General features: G+C 41.9%; 2 protein-coding genes and 3 non-coding genes across 7 annotated transcripts; 4 read left to right on the top strand and 1 right to left on the bottom strand.

Moving 5' to 3' along the window:
- The first annotated feature begins 787 nt into the window (after nt 1–787).
- On the top strand, nt 788–4,216 carry LOC100194112 (40S ribosomal protein S3-1). 2 transcript variants are annotated; one of them, XR_004851187.1, is made up of 7 exons: nt 788–936; nt 1,026–1,173; nt 1,260–1,431; nt 2,002–2,056; nt 2,155–2,286; nt 2,374–2,651; nt 3,759–4,216. XR_004851187.1 is itself a non-coding variant. In NM_001367046.1 (6 exons), the coding sequence occupies exons 1-6, from the start codon at nt 901–903 to the stop codon at nt 2,527–2,529; spliced, it is 699 nt and encodes a 232-aa protein (NP_001353975.1). In that variant the 5' UTR covers nt 854–900; the 3' UTR covers nt 2,530–2,675. The 2 variants fall into 2 exon arrangements, 1 of the variants encoding a protein (NP_001353975.1); NM_001367046.1 differs by lacking the exon at nt 3,759–4,216 and having other exon boundaries at nt 854–936; nt 2,374–2,675.
- On the top strand, nt 2,839–2,978 carry LOC111589863 (small nucleolar RNA snoR135). Its single transcript, XR_004851693.1, has one exon. It is a non-coding gene; the product is annotated as a small nucleolar RNA snoR135 (small nucleolar RNA).
- Nucleotides 3,186–3,329, top strand: LOC111589864 (small nucleolar RNA snoR135). The gene has a single exon (XR_004851694.1). It is a non-coding gene; the product is annotated as a small nucleolar RNA snoR135 (small nucleolar RNA).
- On the top strand, nt 3,461–3,606 carry LOC111589865 (small nucleolar RNA snoR135). The gene has a single exon (XR_004851695.1). It is a non-coding gene; the product is annotated as a small nucleolar RNA snoR135 (small nucleolar RNA).
- Nucleotides 4,217–9,449: 5,233 nt separating the features above from the next.
- Nucleotides 9,450–16,356, bottom strand: LOC100382843 (putative RING zinc finger and PHD zinc finger domain family protein). 2 transcript variants are annotated; one of them, XM_023300547.2, is made up of 7 exons: nt 16,138–16,356; nt 15,958–15,990; nt 14,306–15,279; nt 14,166–14,214; nt 13,745–13,973; nt 10,662–10,797; nt 9,450–9,956 (listed from the first exon to the last, which is right to left on the bottom strand). In XM_023300547.2, the coding sequence occupies exons 3-7, from the start codon at nt 14,393–14,395 to the stop codon at nt 9,657–9,659; spliced, it is 804 nt and encodes a 267-aa protein (XP_023156315.1). In that variant the 5' UTR covers nt 14,396–15,279; nt 15,958–15,990; nt 16,138–16,356; the 3' UTR covers nt 9,450–9,656. The 2 variants fall into 2 exon arrangements, with proteins under 2 accessions (XP_023156315.1, NP_001169011.1); NM_001175540.1 differs by lacking the exons at nt 14,166–14,214; nt 14,306–15,279 and having other exon boundaries at nt 9,490–9,956; nt 16,138–16,289.
- Nucleotides 16,357–18,074: the final 1,718 nt, after the last annotated feature.

The raw sequence follows: 18,074 nt of genomic DNA, 5'->3' as shown, positions 1-18,074 counted from the left end.
CAGATCAAGGGGTGGTGCAGCCGGCCCTCTTCCCTTGATGTGCGTGCACGGTGGTGTTTGGTAGTGGATGAAAAATTGGTAATGGATGATAAATAGGTATGAAAAATGATATTTTATGGAGGTAGTTGGATATAGGGAGAGAATTTAGGAGGAACCGCTGCAGAGAGTGAAAACATAGGAGGAGACCGGTTGCTGACGTGGCGGGATAGTGGGATATAGGGGGTGAAATATAGATGGAACCATTGAACACAGTCTGATAGCTCGTCGCCTAGTTGGTCTCATAGCTCGGAGCTATGTACTGTGGTTACAGTGACACAGGGAGTTCATAGGAGGAGCCTGCTGGCTGGTCAATGGACGGCAATGGCCCCCCAACAACCGTGTGCAGAATGCAAAGACGTCTTGCACAAACCGGCGCCTTCCCTTTTATAAGCTTAAATATACTCCAACGATTATTCGATCAACGTAGTCAGCCACCTCGGTTGGTGAAACAGAAGCAGGCACCAGAAGTGACGAAACTCACAAAAGCCGTCGCCAGAAACTGTAAATGACACTTCAGATTGAAATTTGAGATAAGAATATATGATACGAGACATCGTCGCTTCCTCACATTCACCCTTGCCTTTCCGCATACCGAGCGCCCAGCGCATAACACGATCACATCTTCAGCTTCAAAGCTTTGGTGGGCTATTTTAGAAAAAAGCTTTGGTGGGCTTATGAGTGATTCTTTTGTCCAAGAGGGCCGAAGTGCGTCCAAGTCCGCGCAAGCCCACTTAGCCATTAGTCACCGCACAAACCCTAACCAATCATTCTACCAATCCATGTCACCCTCTATATATTTGCACTCCTCCCGTGCCGCCGCCGCCGCGCCGTACCGCCGGCCTCTCCACCGTTCATTCTCCAATGGCGTCGACTCACGCAATCAGCAAGAAGCGGAAGGTATGGCTCGTACCCGTCTCCGTCTTTTGCGTGGCGCATGGGTTCTGTATGTCTCATCATGCGTCGCTTGCTCACCCGCTTGGTCGCAGTTCGTGGCGGATGGCGTGTTCTTCGCGGAGCTGAATGAGATGCTGACCCGCGAGCTCGCGGAGGATGGCTACTCCGGCGTCGAGGTCCGCGTCACCCCCATGCGCACCGAGATCATCATCCGTGCCACCCGCACTCAGAACGTTCTCGGTATGTGCGCTTCTACAAGCCCCGTCCCGATCACAGCTGTGAATACTTCGGTTACTGAACTGTTTTTTTCTCTCGATCTCGCTTAGGCGAGAAGGGCCGGAGGATCAGGGAGCTGACTTCTGTGGTTCAGAAGCGCTTCAACTTCCCGGAGGGTGGTGTTGAGCTCTACGCAGAGAAGGTGAACAACCGTGGCCTCTGCGCCATTGCCCAGGCCGAGTCGCTACGCTACAAGCTTCTTGGTGGACTAGCCGTGAGAAGGTTACGCACTTATTCCCTACATTGCACAACACTGCTATGTTAATATGATGTGCATTTCTTAGTTGTTGTAGACTTGTAGTCACTATCACAGCAGGCTCGGCCCTTTCCTGTGCCAGACCTGTGTTGGAAAGTGACGAAATTGACCAGCTCCTCCATAGCAGTTTATAACTAGTGGGAGGATTTATTACTCTTCTATTGCTGAAGTGTTGGAGGGATATGTACTTATGAACTAGCTCAGTTTTGGAGATTAGTTGTTTTAGTTGTGTTCTGTGTCATGTCATCTATAAAGCAAATAGGTTACCCTGTACCAACTTTGTGTCGGAAGATGACTACATCACCCGTGCCAACTGGAATTGTATCTGTGAGAAGCTTTGGTGATAGTTTCTGATATATTTCTGGTTTGCCACATTATTTGTTTTTTTCTTTTCTTTATGTTTTGAGATTGTTTTATTATTGTTAGGCGAAGCTTCAATTGTTAGGATATCCTTGTCAGTATGCTCCATTTGTTCACCTTGTTTTTCCTCTGCTATGTAGTCTTTTATTTACTAAACTGTTTTGTTCGATTTTCAGGGCATGTTATGGTGTTCTCAGGTTTGTCATGGAGAGTGGTGCTAAGGGCTGTGAGGTGTGAGCCCCCTTCCCAATTGTAAACCAATGCAAATTTAATTAGAGCTCGTTCGTGATATGGAATCTCTATATTTATAAGCCCTTTTGTTTTCTTAGGTTATTGTAAGTGGTAAGCTCAGGGCTCAGCGTGCTAAGTCTATGAAGTTCAAGGATGGGTACATGATTTCTTCTGGTCATCCTGTCAACCTATACATTGATTCAGCTGTGAGACATGTTCTATTGAGACAGGTTTGGTGCTTGGTATCAGATGTTATCTTATTATGCAAACATATAACAAAATAGCTGTTAGTAATACTCTAGTTGACTTGGCTTCAGGGTGTGCTTGGTATCAAGGTTAAGATTATGCTGGACTGGGATCCAAAGGGCAAGCAAGGGCCAACCATGCCTTTACCTGATTTGGTTACAATTCACGTGCCTAAGGAAGAGGATGAATTCTTGAGGCCTCTTGCAGCTGAAATCCAAGTTGCCTGAAGTAAAAAAGTAGTTCCAGTGAGGCCTACGCCTGTGGTTGTGGTCCTCCTTTTTTTGTGTAATGTTCATTATTAACATGTCGAAAGTAAAAAGAGCTTTACTTTCTACAGTTGCAAGCAGTGGTAATCAATGTATTATTTCTGCTTCTCACTTTAGTTTTGTTTGTTTTTATCTTGCTGCTCTGTATTATCCTGTTATTCACTTGACTTGCCTTGTAGTTACAGTTTATACTTTCTGCTAGTGTGTTATTTAGACTGATGTTTCCTTTGGCAAAAATTCATGAGTTGTTAATTGTTTGCCTACTATGGTCCTGCAGGATAGTGTGTATCAGCTTCACGCAATTTTGATGCGTCTTTTGCTGAAAGTGTTTCCTGCTATATCAATCTGAGGAAAATGGGCAGTTGGGTTAAGCATATCTGCTTTCTCCAACAATCATTTTCCTCTCATGTACTCAGAAACATATTTTGTTTTTTATATGCTATCGTCATCTGCTTTGTTGGTTAGTTTTTTTTTGTAATATATCATTTCCATAGAATTTGGCAGTATGCTTCTATTTGTCTGCTGTAAATTTATAGATGTCAGGACATGTACTCTACATTCATGTTCTTCTGAACTGGACTGTCACAAGTTTTCTTCACTTCTGCACAACTAGTTGCTAAGAAGGATAGTGTGTATCAGCTTTATGCTAACTTCTATGCATTTTGCGCTGAAAGTGTTTCCTGCTATATAGATTGAAGGAAAGTGGGCAGTTGGGCTAGACTTGTATCCTGTTTTCTCCAACAATCATTTTCCTCTCATGTTACATAATACATATATTCTTTACCAGTTTTTGAATTGCGGGCTTAGTATTTACATGCTTTAACTGCTTTGTACTGTATGAATCAAGGAGTATGTAAATTGGTCTATTGCATGTGCCATAGTTTGAATTCCATGTGCAGGACTTGTCTAGACAGGCATACACAGATTGTGTTACTTGCCACCTGAACATTCCTGCTATATCAGTTTAAGAAAAATGGGCAGTTGAGTTAGGCCAGATATTTTACTGTGGTTTTCTCAACAATCATTTTTCTCATATTGTATCCCTACAAACAACTCCTTGGTTAAAACTTTTGTTTGCCTTGAGGAATGCTTTAGGTTTAGGCCTATATTCTTGTTTTCGTGATGGAGTGATGTTTCATGTGCTTCCATGATTGATTGGAATTGTACTGTTAAAGCATTTGTTGGTGCAGGATTTTTGTATCGGCAGCATGCTAATTGTGCAATGTTACCGAGCGGTCCTGCAAAATCGATTTCAGGGAGGATGGCCTTCTCCGCGCTTAGTGTTGTCACCGAATGCATTAAGCTGTCCCCTCTATATGACTTTGGTGAATTCTGTGTATTTGATTTTGGGGAAGAACTTTGTTGGTTGTTTGCGTTTGTGTTTTTTGTAAGGATTGCAAACAGCCTAGGCGAGTTGCTACTGTGTTTGTTTGGGACTGGTAATTCCATCACTACATTACCTCTTTAGGTGCTCCATAAGGGCTCCTTTGGGAGCAAGGATACCCGGGGTTTTAGGCCCTTCAATCTCCTCTGCTATCATTGCTCCCAAACAAAAAAATAGGAAAGGAATGTATTAGTGTAATGCAATCTCTGTAAACAGTCATGATGACTTTTAAATAACTCTCACTGTGCATGAGCTTTCCCCTGATATGTTTTCATAAAAAAATCTGTGGCTGGGGATTGGACTGGTAACTATACTTCCCCTGGAGCAGAAATTGTCGAGTTCTTACCTGTTGTCTATCGTAACTGGAGCTTCATCTGAAAAAGCAAACGCTGCTGGAGCGCGCCTCTCTATACCATCGTTGCAGCCGTTTTGTGTAAAACAATTTACGTTGCAAATGTACGCTGCTTTTGTAAACTCATCATTTTTATAGAACTTTGGGCCAGCTGGTGGTTAAATCTGTATGTTTGGATACGCAGATTCTTAGATTGTAGATTCTGATTGAAAAATAGAAACAGATAAATACACCGAACCAGCTAGTGCCTTACAATAAAAGGAGACTTTACAACATAACTATCGATACATTCGATACATTCACTTAACCTACGACACTAACGTATTAGCAATTGCATTTCGAAATGCACTCATGTCTAATTCATTAGAAGTGCTACTACTTTCACCTACGTGTACATCATTAACAAGGCTAGTAAGTACATATTGATCAAAGTCTCGATCGTATATAGCACTGTCTCGAATGAAGTTATGCAGTGTCATGCAAACAATAATTATCTTCCATTGTTTCCTAAGCGAAAATGAAGGTAGATTGAGAAGGATTCTCCAATTCATTTAGAGGACCCCAAACTATCACTCTATAACATTACACAGGAAAGAGTGTGCAAAGTTGAAAACTTCTTTGCTACCAACTGGTTATCTCGCATTTTGCCATTCTGAAATACGGTACTTCTGACCCTTATACGGTGCAAGGTATTCCTTCCTGTTCGGATAACCAAAATCTACAAGGTAGTATTTACCTGCAACAAACAAAAATCTGTACTTCAGTACATATGAAACACATTAATAACGTATGGGACAAAACTAAAATATAGTTATACCTTCAGGTGGATACGAGAACCTATCCCCATACGTGATCAAAGTATCATGTAAGACTCTAGTATCATGCATTGAACCAGTCCCACCTGTGACGACAAATGTGTACCTCATATAGAAGTCACAAACAACATGATATTCTGCGATGTGTAACCATGACGACCAATATACTTTAGTTGCTCCGTTGCTGGGACAGACATGGGAAAGTGAGTTCCATCTATGGCACATGTGCAATCCTTGAAGTGTGAACAGAATCTACTCTAAAGGACTTCACTAAATTTGCGGCTTATTGTTTCGAATAAGTGACCAAACTTGTTCATTATCTGTCTAAAAGATTGTGGACCCCCGTATCCCCACAAGAAAATGGCAATCGCTTCCTTTGTACTTACTCCACGACTTGGTACGAGACCATAATTATGCACTAACGTATCATGCAAACGATGAAACACAGTGCGACGCATGTAAAACATGTCATAGCAATCATCACTATTCTCCAATGTTTGCTCAACCCATTGGATACCTGTTTCCACCATGCTTCTTTTGGAAACCCCACTTGATGAGCTCCCCATATATCCAAAGCCACTACTACAACTATTAATTCCTCATCCCTCTCATCATCTGAATGATCGGTATCAGGCTGAAACATCTGCAAAGATACAAACAATAACCGGTTTTCTTCAATCAGCAGTTTAACATACCAACAAACTGACGGTTGTACATTTATCATAAGTCCAACATGGTTGACACAATTACATAGTTCTCAGACATACAACTGTTACTATTGCAAATACTACTTGAACTCGAATAATTCAAATACTTGTCCGACGAAAAAAAGAATCAAACGACTGATTATTTGTAACGGAACTGGACGACGAAAAAAACTCAAACGACTGATTGTTTGTAACAGCACTGGACGACGAAAAAATACTCATACGCCTGACAGTTTGAAGCATAATAGGACGACCAATACCTAATTTGACTTCTCAGTCTTCTCGTAAGCAAGGCGCAACCAAGCGTTCCTTCCTTCTTTGGTCTTTAGGGTAGCAAACACATCTCTATAATGTTTTTCCATTAATAGATGAGTGGCAAAGAAATGTAAGTCGCTTCCTTCTGCTACACCATCTTCGATCACTTGTTCTAATTGAGCAGCAACCTCTTTACGCACGGGGTCGTTGTCAAAGGAGGTTATGGACTTGTAAGAGCTCAAGGTCCTGGACTCGAAAGCATCGACAATCCATTTCATGTATTCATCCCTCAGATCATTTTTCTTCTTAGGTTTAGGAGAGTCATGCAACACCTTACGCTTTCCCTTGACTGTAGAGCTGGGGTCAGGTGTGTTGTTTTCACCGGCAGCTAAAATGTCTTCTTCGTGACCATCAGACGATGAATTTGCATCCTGAACTCCAGGAACAAGGGTTGTCTCATTGGTACACACAATGGGTCCAAACATTATCTTAAGGTCGTCCTCATTCTCAAGCGGGACAGTTTTGAACATAATACACCCTGACATTGCCTGCAGTAAAATAGAATTTCCTACTTTCAGATGCCAATCAGTATTCCTAATCTACAAAAAATAAAGACTACTTACTTCATTTTGCTTAGCCCATCACTCATCTGGTGACTGATAGATCCAGTATGAGGGTCTCGACCAAGACTTGTAGCCCTTTCATTAAGTGTTTTCCATTGCATGTACATTCTCTTTAAAGAGTCCCACCTATTCTTCATTTGATCCCTGGTGTACGTGCGGCCAGTGCGTTCCTTAAACTTCCTAATGAGGTTAGCCTACCCTTTTGTATTTAGAAAGTGTTGTGACCTGTTGCGTGCATTCGCCTCTTCTACACAAATTTCTATGTAAATCTTAGATGCTCTTGTGTCCCACTTTGCAATCGCTTTGCCAGACTTCTCCATCTAATGCAAAACAAGTATACAGTTAAAGAACAAGGATGTGTACTCGAAATGAGAGGCAAATTAACACGCTGAAGGAACCATAATAACATAGGGTTGTAGCAGAACTGCTAAGATTGAGGTTCGACTTATTACATACACTACCATACGTGACATGAATCCATCCGATCATGGACACAAAACACATGGAACAGATGACACCTGCGCACTAACCAAAAGTCTGCTCCTATTTACATAGCCCTAAACCCTTACCAACAGGTTAACCATGTATTGACTTAAACCTCATTGTCACTAAAGGAAGGCATCTTATCTGATTCATATTCAACACCCCAAAAGTTTTCAAAGTGCTCAGCAAAGTCCTAGTCTTCACCGAGGTCTTCTTCAGCAGGGGTTGGTGAGGACAAGTCTGAGGGTTCGTAGTCGGCGTCAACATGGTCGTTAATGTTGTTGACCTTGTTCAAATACTCTTGCAACACCAGAGAGTCCTGCTCCATCATGCAAGCAATGTCCTCTAATGCTACACGAAGTTTGGTAGCGTCAAATGAGGTCAAGCCTCGTCCAGGACGGATTGTTTCCCTCACTACGGAAAATATATTGTCCGCAATCTCTTGCATCCTTCCAATTGCCTTGTCGGCTATGGAGTTTGCTGAATCCATCTGATGTGGATTTAGGTCGTTAGTATGACATGGGGACAATCTACTAACATCCAGGTATTGACATGAATTGGCTCAGCTGGTAACAAATAGAACTTGGGTTCAACTCGTAAAGAAACCGTAAACCATGAACTTAATAAGCAGTTAAATAACCCTATAACCTTAAACAGTTGAATAACCCTAAAACCGCACCTGCGAACACATTAAAATATCCACCAAGTTCAGATTAACATCACCTTTGTTGCAGTGAACCTTTGTATCGAAGATGAAGAACTTGATTTGTCGCGGATATCTGAAGGGCACATTTCAAACGTAAATCGTTAGTACAAACCCTAAACCCGATCTGATTCATATTGAATACAGGGGGGATAAACCCAGCAAGCATGACGTTGGATGAATCCTAATCACTAATCAGTAGATGGGGGATGTATGGAACCCTAACAACACAATACGATGGATCTTTACCGTCGCGGCGACGGAGGATAGTTAGGGGGAGGTTCGGAAGCCTAACAACGACGGATCAAAACGAGCGGGGCGGCGGAGGAGATTGGGAGAGGTACGAAACCCTAAGAGTGCAATGGCCGGATCCAAACGGGCGCGACGGTAGAGGAGAACAAAGGTCGGGATGGAGGAGATGGAACATCCGTACCTGCGAAGACGAGATGCGCGCACCCGCGATGGGGTGGGGAGGAGAGGAACCTTCACCGATGGCTGCGGGAGAGGGAGCTACGACGCCGTGGTGGGTGGGCGAATGAGAGTTGGGGGGAGGTACGAAACCCTAGCGAAGTGAAGGTGACTTTCGGACGAAGCGAAGTGCGGGCGGCTTCTGCGTACCCGATGCGGGGTGGCGTCTCTCCGAAGCGTGGCCCGGAGAAGCCACGCGAGAAGCCACACGTTTGGGAGGCGCTTCCGCTTCTGGCGGCCAGAAGCCGCCCAGAAGCTGAACCAAACACGAGCTTCATAAGATGAATACAGTGATGCAAATGCAAAAGGCTTGTTTGTCTCTACATTTTAGTCATATTTAATCTCTAAATTGTCAAACATTGGAACTAAAGGGATGTACTAAAATATTTCAGTCCTAGTCTCTTAAGAGGTGGTTTTGTTAGAGTCATTTAATGAGCAATGAACACTTTCTAAAAGCAAATAGGGTAGAGACTAAACTTTAATCGTTGCTCTAATGTGAAAACTAAAAAACATAAACCTACTTGAAGCAAAGCAAACAACAAAGCCTTTGTTTTCGTTATGGTCTAATAGAAAAACAATTACTTAATTACTTAAATATGTACATGTACCCCTGGAAAAGAAAAAAAAAAGATTCGGACGTACATTTGGACAGTATCCTTTTTCAATTGGTCAAATGGGTATGGTTCTTAGGGTAGTAACCACAGGCATATTTCAGTTAATGGTTATATAGTTTGATATATTCGTTGCAAACTCCGAGATATTATTACTATGAATGATAACCAACGATCAAAACCATTTGGTTCAAAATTATATTGCTTCGTCCGATCCTTTGACGCTTGACACATTGCAATATAAAGGACTAGTAAAACTTTCTAGATAGAAAGTGGGATCCTAATCTAATCTATAAGAGCTCTTATTGCCTTTTCTTTTTATATCAATTTTGGGCTTCCTTTATCCCTTCTTACACCTAGAACACCAAAATGCACTGGTACCCCTAGACATGCCACTCTTTTTCTTCTTTGATGTTACCGCTAGACGATCATATATCATTGTTTTTGTACTTGTCATTTTGTTATAGAGGATGTCTGATATTTTACGCCATTCATTCACACTACTTCAAGCGAGTATGATAATGAAAACTGAAAAACAGAAAACCTACTTGAAGCCAAGTATGATAGGGTGACAAACGGCCTAGTCGCACTACAAAAGTTTACACCACCATTTAAAAAGTCGCAGCTATGATGGGCGCTATGTCCGCAACAGTTTTTCTAAGCAGTTTACATCACTAAAAGTCGCAGCTATGATGGGCGGGCTCGCTTGGTGCCGCTGTTGCTGACGCCACCGCCGCCGGTGCAGGACGGGCACTTGTACTGCTTGATGTGCTCGGCCTTGGCCGCCGTGATCTTGACGCACTTGCCGTGGAACCACTTCTCGCAGAGGTCGCAGCAGATCCAAAACTCGTCGGGGCCGTAGCTTTCCTTGCACGCGCCGCACAGCGTCTCCCCGTGCTCGCCCTCGCTTGCACTGCCATCTTCCTCCTCGCCTTCCTCTGCAGGGGCACGCGGCTTTGGCTGCTTCACCTTAGGCTCCGGTGGTTTCTGCACGTTTCAGAGGGGAAGAGGGTAAAACATACATTTATGCAGAGGATGGGTAGTGTTCTGAATGCTCCCCTCGACCTTAGGTTTGGGTAAAGAACGCTAGGTGTAGAAATTCGACAACTAAATTGAGCTTCCATAAATAACTTACAAGGTCATGAGCTTTCGACAGACAGCAAACTAACACAGATTGGGTGGAAGCAATGCTGACAGGGTGATTGTAGAAATCAGAAAAGAAGTTTCACAGCTTTATCAACTAACGTGTTGGAAACCATGACATAAATTTTACACACTGAGGAACTAAGGTTAAGGTTAGCGACAACAAATACTACCCAAGAGGCTTATATATATGCAAGACCAAACATATGACAAATGGATTGAGGAGATGCAAGAAATTGTGGTGGTAAGACTCTAAATTTTACACTATAAAATTTAAAGATAGGATCGGGTTAAGATCGTGATCTATTTTCATTCATTTTTGAACTAAAATCAACTAAGGTCTCAAACGAATTATGAAGAAACATCTAGATCGTGATCTATTACCACCCCTAGCAAGAAATAAATAAGAAATGGATGAAAAATAAATGTCACACTGCTCCGCTTTATGGATAACTAACTATAGCAAAGAGATATTTTTTAAATGAAGGATTTCAAGATTAGTCAAACTCATGGTATAGCCGTATAGGCATATTTCAAAACAGATGTCACCTTTTTGTTGTTAGACTTCGGTTTGATATTGCTGTGGTTACTACTGCTTGGTGGTGCTGGTGCCTTGGTTTCACTCTTCCCACTAACAATTTCAAAAGCCATGGGAAGATCATCAATCAAACTGTAGAGGCGCTTCCTGCATAACAACAGGTAAGTTTAGTGAACCATACTGCCAAACAGTGGTACAAACTGAGAAAAACGCCAGAAATAATGGTTTTCTTGAAGATATGTCACTAACATTAACCATACCAGGACAAATCCCCACGCCCATGGACCCACCCATTCCCGAAGAAGACATACTTACCGAAGGAAAATCATACGGCGCCCTCGTTATCTAAATGATTAAAATACCATGTTGCAATGTTTTAAAAACCATCACAAAAATCATGTACGTAGTACACCTAAAGTAAGTGTAGCCGCAACAATTCAGATTGAAATTTATCTTTGATGCTGAGATAAAAAAGAAGTGTCACTGTCAGCACATGATGAACAGTAACAGGTTGATTGCTTGTCTTTCTTGGCATCTAGGATGAATTTCAAACTGAATTGTTGTGGCTATATTTAACTTTATGTGTAGTACATACATGGTTTTCGAAACATTGCAACATAGCATTTTAGCTAAGCAGGGCACCAAATCTGCACTCCTTACTGAATCCATCACAAATGCTACTGGAAGTTTACTGACTAAAACCAAAATTTCAGTAATCCTAGCCCTAGCAGATCACTTTGAATCCCCTCAGTTACCTAGGTCTAGTAAGACATGATAACATTACAAAATGATGGGAAACATTTCACATTACCACTGTTCCAGTTTAACATGTTTCGAACCAGTTTCAAATTTCTTTATTCTGTGCAATTTGACTATGGCATTCCTTTAGCGCTGACAAATAATTCCAAGCGAATGACACACTGTCCGCTGTGTCCGGATTCAAATTTATTCACAGTTCTTTAGTACTCACTTTGTTCCAAATTGTAAGTTGTTCTGAATTTTTGAAATATACATAGTTTTTACTACATATCGAGAGATGATGTATTCCTATGTGCATAGCAAGAGCTATGCATCTATGTATATATGAGCAGAGGCCCAAGGCTTGCTGCCCTGTGAAATATCTTCGTTCCTTTGTCGTTATTTGGGTCTTCCTCTTTCCTTGCACAAGTTATCCAGGCAGCAGTTCCAGCCTTTTATTGATAGAATTGCTGACCAGCTTTCAAGTTGGAAGGCTGACTTATTGACAAAGGCAGGGAGAAGAGTCCAAGTTCAGCATGTCCTTACCAGCATGACTGTTTATATGGCAATGGCAGTGGATATCCCACAATGGGGCTTAGATGCCAATGCCATTGACAGAATAAGGAAAGGTTTTCTTTGGCGACGTCGAAAAGAGGTGAAAGACGGGCACTGCCTTGTGGTATGGGGAAAGGTTTGCCACCCCCTTTAGCTTGGAGGGCTGGGTATCTCCAGTTTAACAGAGCTCTGTTGGGCCCTTCGAATTAGATGGCTCTGGCTGTCTAAAACCGACCCCTCTAGGCCCTGGGGTTTGGTCTCCCAATTAAAATTCCAAAAAAGGCCACATTCTTCTTTAATGAGGTTGTGCTCACTGAAGTTGGAGATGTGGTCAATACCAAATTCTGGAAAGACAAATGGTTACACGGTAGAAGAATTGCAGACCTGGCTCCTAGACTCCTTGCTACAATTCCTAAGCAGATTATGAACAGCACGACTGCGTGTGAAGCCTTGACTAACAGAAATTGGATCGCTGACATAAAAGGGGCTCTCTCAGTTGGTGTGCTGATTGATTACCTTCATCTATGGGAGATGATTTCAACCATTGAGCAAAATTGCTCCAGATGGTGTGCTTTCAGCCTGGAATTGAAGACAGACATATATTCAATATTGCTCCAGATGGAAAGTACTCTGCAAAATCTGCTTATAATGGGTTGTTCATGGGTTCAGTTTCTTTTGGGCACTACACAAGGGTTTGGAAAACTTGGGCTCCAACAAAGTGTCGCTTTTTCATTTGGCTTGTTGTTCATAATAGATGCTGGACAACTGATTGATTAGCTAAAAGAGGCCTAAACCATCCTGAGAAATGTCTTCTATGTGACCAAGCTGAAGAAACTCTAGATCATCTTCTGGTGGCTTGCTCCTTCTCAAGAATCTTTTGGTATCAGCTTTTTCAAAATTTGGGCTGCACTCCCTTGCCCCCTAGCCGTCTGCCACCTCCTTCCTATGTTGGTGGGAAGAAGTTTCAGATGTGGTTTTAGGTCTTACCAAAAAAGGTTGACTCCCTTATCATCCTGGGTGCTTGGACTATTTGGAATCATCGGAACAGTTGTGTCTTCGATGGATTGTCTCCATGCCTCACCTCTATCCTTGCTTTGGCAGATGAGGAAAGAAGTCGTTGAGAAACAGCTGGGACAAAGGGCCTATGTTCTCTGGCTGCCTCTCCAGCTGCTCCCTAGGGTGGTGTGTTGGTTTTCAAATGATGAATACTTTTTTGTATGCTATCTTCTGGCCCCCGTAAGGAGGCCTTCTGGTGTATGGTCTATTTTAGACCTTTTTATTCTATCTTCTTAATATATAAAGGGGCGCGGTTCTCCTGCGTGTTTTCGAGAAGAAAAAAAGAGTTATGTATCTAGAAACGTTAGAACGACTTACAATTTGGAACGGAGAGGATACTCATCATTCATCCAAAAACTCCATTCTATGTGATTTGACTATGTGATTCCTTTCGTGAGACGAACAATTCCAAGTGGATGACACATTGTTTAGGTTCATTTTTGTTCACAATTCTTAAATAGTACTTATAATCTGTATTAGTGATTTGACTATGTTATTCTTTTTGTGAGACAAACAATTCCAAGTGGATGACACATTGTTTAGGTTCATTTTTATTCACAATTCTTAAATAGTACTTATAATTTGTACTATGTTATCTGTATCTGTTACCTATCAAAATGGGTCCAACGTTTTGCAGGACAAGCATTACAGCCTGTAGGAAAGGTTTGCATAAAGTAGGAAAACTTCACGGATAAAAGAGAAAGGCAAGCAGTACAGATTCCATAAAGATAGAATGAAAACTAACCTGTCATTTTTATTGAAACCGAATCGAGCACCGAAGTAAAATGCAACAGAAAGTAACCATGCATCACTGTGTGCAGCAACCATGGACAACCACTCTTTTTCCTGCATTCCATCTCTTGCAAAGTTTATGCCTAATGCTGGTTCTGGGAGGTCAGGTGGCACCTCTTCAGCAGGCAAATTTACTTCCCAGCTCTCATTAGGAAACCCATACAGGCACAAGTTTTCTTTTTCTGCAAAAGAGAACACTTGGTCATGCTAAGCTGTAGAAATATATCTGTGGTAATTATTAATAACACGATCAGTATACATCTCATTATGAAAACAGGGGATGGAAATGCTCAGAACTTGGACATGATTTAACCCAGTTATCTAAATATGATCACTTCACATCTACATTCAAATAAGGCAAATCAACAGGTAACCTTCCAAGGACACAGTAAACACCATATCAAGATCATCATCATCATCTCCCTAAAAATGAGAAACAATAAACAATAATTTAACTAAGGCTTCAACATCTATAGATTACAGTTTATGCAGGCCACTGAATCTTAAATCATACCATAGTTCTCCCTCCAAAAATGGACAAATAAGCTCTGCCTACAAAGAGCATGGACAGAAGTGTCCTCCCCGCAGTGCAATAATCGCACATATTAATGAAGCATTGTATCTTACAGAAGTTTTATTTCCATTCGTGTACACCCACTGTTGGCACACGTTGCGTGCAGGGATTTAAATCAGCCAGTGAGCAGCTACTCAGCATAACTGTGCGTGTGTGTTGCATGTATTCATGCAGTATGAAACTGACGTCCAATTCAATAGAAGGGGAGCCCATGTCCAAATTTGGAAGTTGATCAATATTGGAAGCTTTTCTTTTGCTGAGGAGACCATCAAAACAAGGGTTGTAGCATATTGGTAACGCCAAAATTGCTGATCAACCAATACTCAGTCCACTAGGGAGGAATGGATAAGGTGACTTAACCTTTTTGTTAGTAGTTCGAGATACCTGAAATCCCTTGCGTTTAATATACTCACATGCCAAAAATACCTTTTGGTGTCATTTCATTTATATAACGTTGCTTTTTCTTTGAAATTGTCAATGAGCTTCCCTCCCTCCAAGCTTACTAACTGGATATTGTTACAGTGCACCATTTTCTATCTAGTTTAGGGAACAGAGTTAAAAGGCATTTGTTGGCAACAATGAAATTCCTAACCAAAAGGTCCAATGTCCATGCTTTCACTAATCTAGTCATGAGCATAAGCCAATTTAGGTAGAATTTAGCTATGCCCCATCACTAATTTATCTTATGAATAAACCACACGGTCCACACCATCATCAAGCAGATCCCAGGAGCACTGATATTAAGTCAATGGGGTGCAACAGTAGATTTGCACCCAAGAGCAGCCAAGTTCAGTAACCACTAACCACCATGGGTTCAGAATTCAACTGCCAGCAGCCTTCCATTACATTACATACACAAAGCAGGAAAGATATAGATATAGCTCCTATCTTTGCAGGCATGCAGCCAACCCTTCCTAGCAAAAGAAATAGATGAATTATTGTTAGGCCAGAAGAATCACACTGCACCCACCAAGCAGGACCCACTGATGTTGAACCCAACCCCCAAACTCAACAGGCACATCCGCCATCGCGTATGTGGCGCCTTTCAGTCCAGCAGCAGACAACTTTCTACCCACACAGCTTGGAAGGCATTCATGTAAGCACAGACCGCACTAGCACAGTACCACATGGTATATAAAGGTGGAGACTATGAAAGGTCCTAATCTTAGGAACTTAATATCTTAAAAGCCATCCAATATGAGTAATCAGTGTACGATGGATTAATATGAACCATACAGTACTGGTCAAGCTGCTGCTACGAGCCTACGACCTTCCGCAGTTCAATAGCCCCTCCCTTGCCTCAGGACCAGTGTGACACTTTTATTTAATACTACAATCAATGCCCGATACTTCAAAATTCTGAAGGCATCACTCTATGAATATTCCTTGTTGTAAACCGAAAACAAATATTGAACAGAATTATAACAGAACACTCCTCTCAAATTGGGGAAAAAATGCAGTACAGTCATCCATGAGACCATGATTGATAAATTCAATACTTGCTAAATAAATAATCCGGACGACGGCACAACACAACCTTGGGGAGAAAAGCAACCCAAAATCACGCTACGTAAAAGCAATAATTTACTCACCCGGGTCGCATTGCTTGAAGAAATCCTCCGCATCTGCAGCAACAACAAGCTAAAATAAGTCACGGCACCATCCGAAACCCACACACATGGCAGAAAAATTGAAACATCATTAGTGAAGAACTGAAGACTTATCGTTAGGCAGAAAGAGAGAGTCGATCCATTCACGAATCGGTCGCATACCAGTGGTGAGCGCGCGGATTATCCCGGCACGACGGCCCTTGAAGTCCCGGAACACCTCCTCCACCGTCCGGGGATTGTAACCTGAGTCCATTCGGAGCAGCGGATTGCCGGATTTGGGCGCTGCCGGTGCCGGAGAAGATTTGCTGCGGTTTATTCTGACGTATATTTTCGTGTGGTGTCGTCGAGCGGAGGAGGGTTTAAGTGAGGAGAGAGAAGGCAGGCGGAGCGGACGCGAGACGTGGGAATGCGACTTAAGTGGATTGAAGAGGCTCCAACGTGTCCGTGCTGGTGGGACCTACCGGCCATGAAACAGGACATTGCCTTTTTTTTATCTTTTCCGTTTATATATCTGTCTAATCTATATGCCTTTTACGTAGGTTTCTATTGGGCTGGCTTTTGGAGTTCCAAATTTAAAACTGATGTAATAATGCGTTTTTTATAAAAAATTACTCTAGCTCTCTAAACTACTTTTTGTACTATGAATTTCCTTATGAAACTCCAAAATCATACATACTTTTTATAAACTATTTTTTTCAAATTACCTCCATGGTCTAGTTTGAAGTGGTAATTTAAATTATTAGCAAATACTTGATTTAATCCAATAAAATGTCTCTAAGCTTTAAAAATCCAGATATAGATTGGATAAAAAATCCAAGTAAAAGATTCAAAGGTTTTGAAAATATCTAATGCGCATAAAAAAACGATTTAGCTAAAAAGTATAATTACCTAGAAACTCTAGAAGATTTTTGTTGAGCACAGAAAAAGGTCTGGTGGCCGGTCCCCGATCCGGACTGTCCGCCGTAGTGGCGTGAACCGTCCACGCGCGCAGAATCTATTAGGGTTCTGGATTTCTTGCGGGGTTTGTTAGCTAAACCTGTGGGATTAACTCAGGAACCGACTTATAACGGGTCCAGACCTCCCCTTTCTATAGACGAAGAGCTACGATCGATTGAACCTCCACAATCGATTCAATCAAATCTACTTATCGTTTTTACCTTAAGAGTAGCTCTAGTTTAGCCCTAATTTAGTCTTTCTCTACCTCAAATCTCCACCTCTCTTCGGCGCTACGTCGACTAGATGTGTTTTGAGTGGTCTGCCGACGCCAAGAAAGACCCTAGTATCTCTCTTCTCCGATGGGATCTCACCTGGGAGGTGAGACCTAGGTCTGATGTGAAGAAGACAACACTCTGTGCCATCGCGGTCCGTCCAAGCCCTACGCGCGGACCGTCTGGACGTACGCAAAGGAGGAGTCGCTCCTGCGTCCAGGTCGCGAACCGTCCGACTCTGTGACGCGGACCGTCTGCGCCTCCGCAGAGAGGTGGTTCATTCCAGTGTTTGGCGTCCAGATCAACGCCAACACTTTTCAAAAACATTCTAATTGATAAGTGAACATGTTTTGAAAACCTTTCATCGGCACATGCATAACATGAATGCATTTAGTATTAGTGTATGATACATAAATGCTATTGCATCTCATATTTTTTAAATACAAAAGTTTTAAAAACATGTTTATATATTGTTTAGAATGTTTTAGGATTTGTGTAGATTTTTCTAGGAAATTTTTCTATTTTCTAGTGCTAAAATTCTTTTTTCAAACTTATAATGATTTTATGGGATACAATACATCGTATATGTTACATGTGTTATAGGCCTCCTCACATTGTTGTACGATAGGATATCCAATGACACACTTTATATGTTTAATGCCTTATGCGGTTATGCCCTTATGAATATCCATGAAGACGTTACAGACTTCTCTGAGTGCCATATCAACTGCGTGTCAAATGCATTCTGTCTTAGTCGCCCTTTCTTCAACATAATGCAACTCCTATCCGATGCCTTACTGGTGCATTCGGTGCTGCTAACTATAATTCTATTATCAAATGAACCTCGATCTAGTTCCAAACGCCATAATTTTATTATCAAATGAAACTTGA

The sequence above is a fragment of the Zea mays genome, chromosome 7 (genome assembly GCF_902167145.1).
Source record: "Zea mays cultivar B73 chromosome 7, Zm-B73-REFERENCE-NAM-5.0, whole genome shotgun sequence".
NCBI lineage: Eukaryota > Viridiplantae > Streptophyta > Magnoliopsida > Poales > Poaceae > Zea > Zea mays.
This window is presented reverse-complemented; position numbering and strand designations above follow the sequence as displayed.

Bases quoted from the DNA above. Each gene is read 5' to 3' on its own strand.
- LOC100382843 (XM_023300547.2), bottom strand. From the start codon at position 14,395: ATGTGCGATTATTGCACTGCGGGGAGGACACTTCTGTCCATGCTCTTT. The intron at 13,974-14,165 runs GTTACCTGTTGA...TCTCTTTTGCAG, and splicing joins GTTTACTGTGTCCTTGGAAG to AAAAAGAAAACTTGTGCCTG. The intron at 10,798-13,744 runs GTTAGTTTTCAT...GTTGTTATGCAG, and splicing joins GGTTTCAATAAAAATGACAG to GAAGCGCCTCTACAGTTTGA.
- LOC100194112 (NM_001367046.1), top strand. From the start codon at position 901: ATGGCGTCGACTCACGCAATCAGCAAGAAGCGGAAG. The intron at 937-1,025 runs GTATGGCTCGTA...GCTTGGTCGCAG, and splicing joins CAATCAGCAAGAAGCGGAAG to TTCGTGGCGGATGGCGTGTT. The intron at 1,432-2,001 runs GTTACGCACTTA...TTCGATTTTCAG, and splicing joins GGTGGACTAGCCGTGAGAAG to GGCATGTTATGGTGTTCTCA.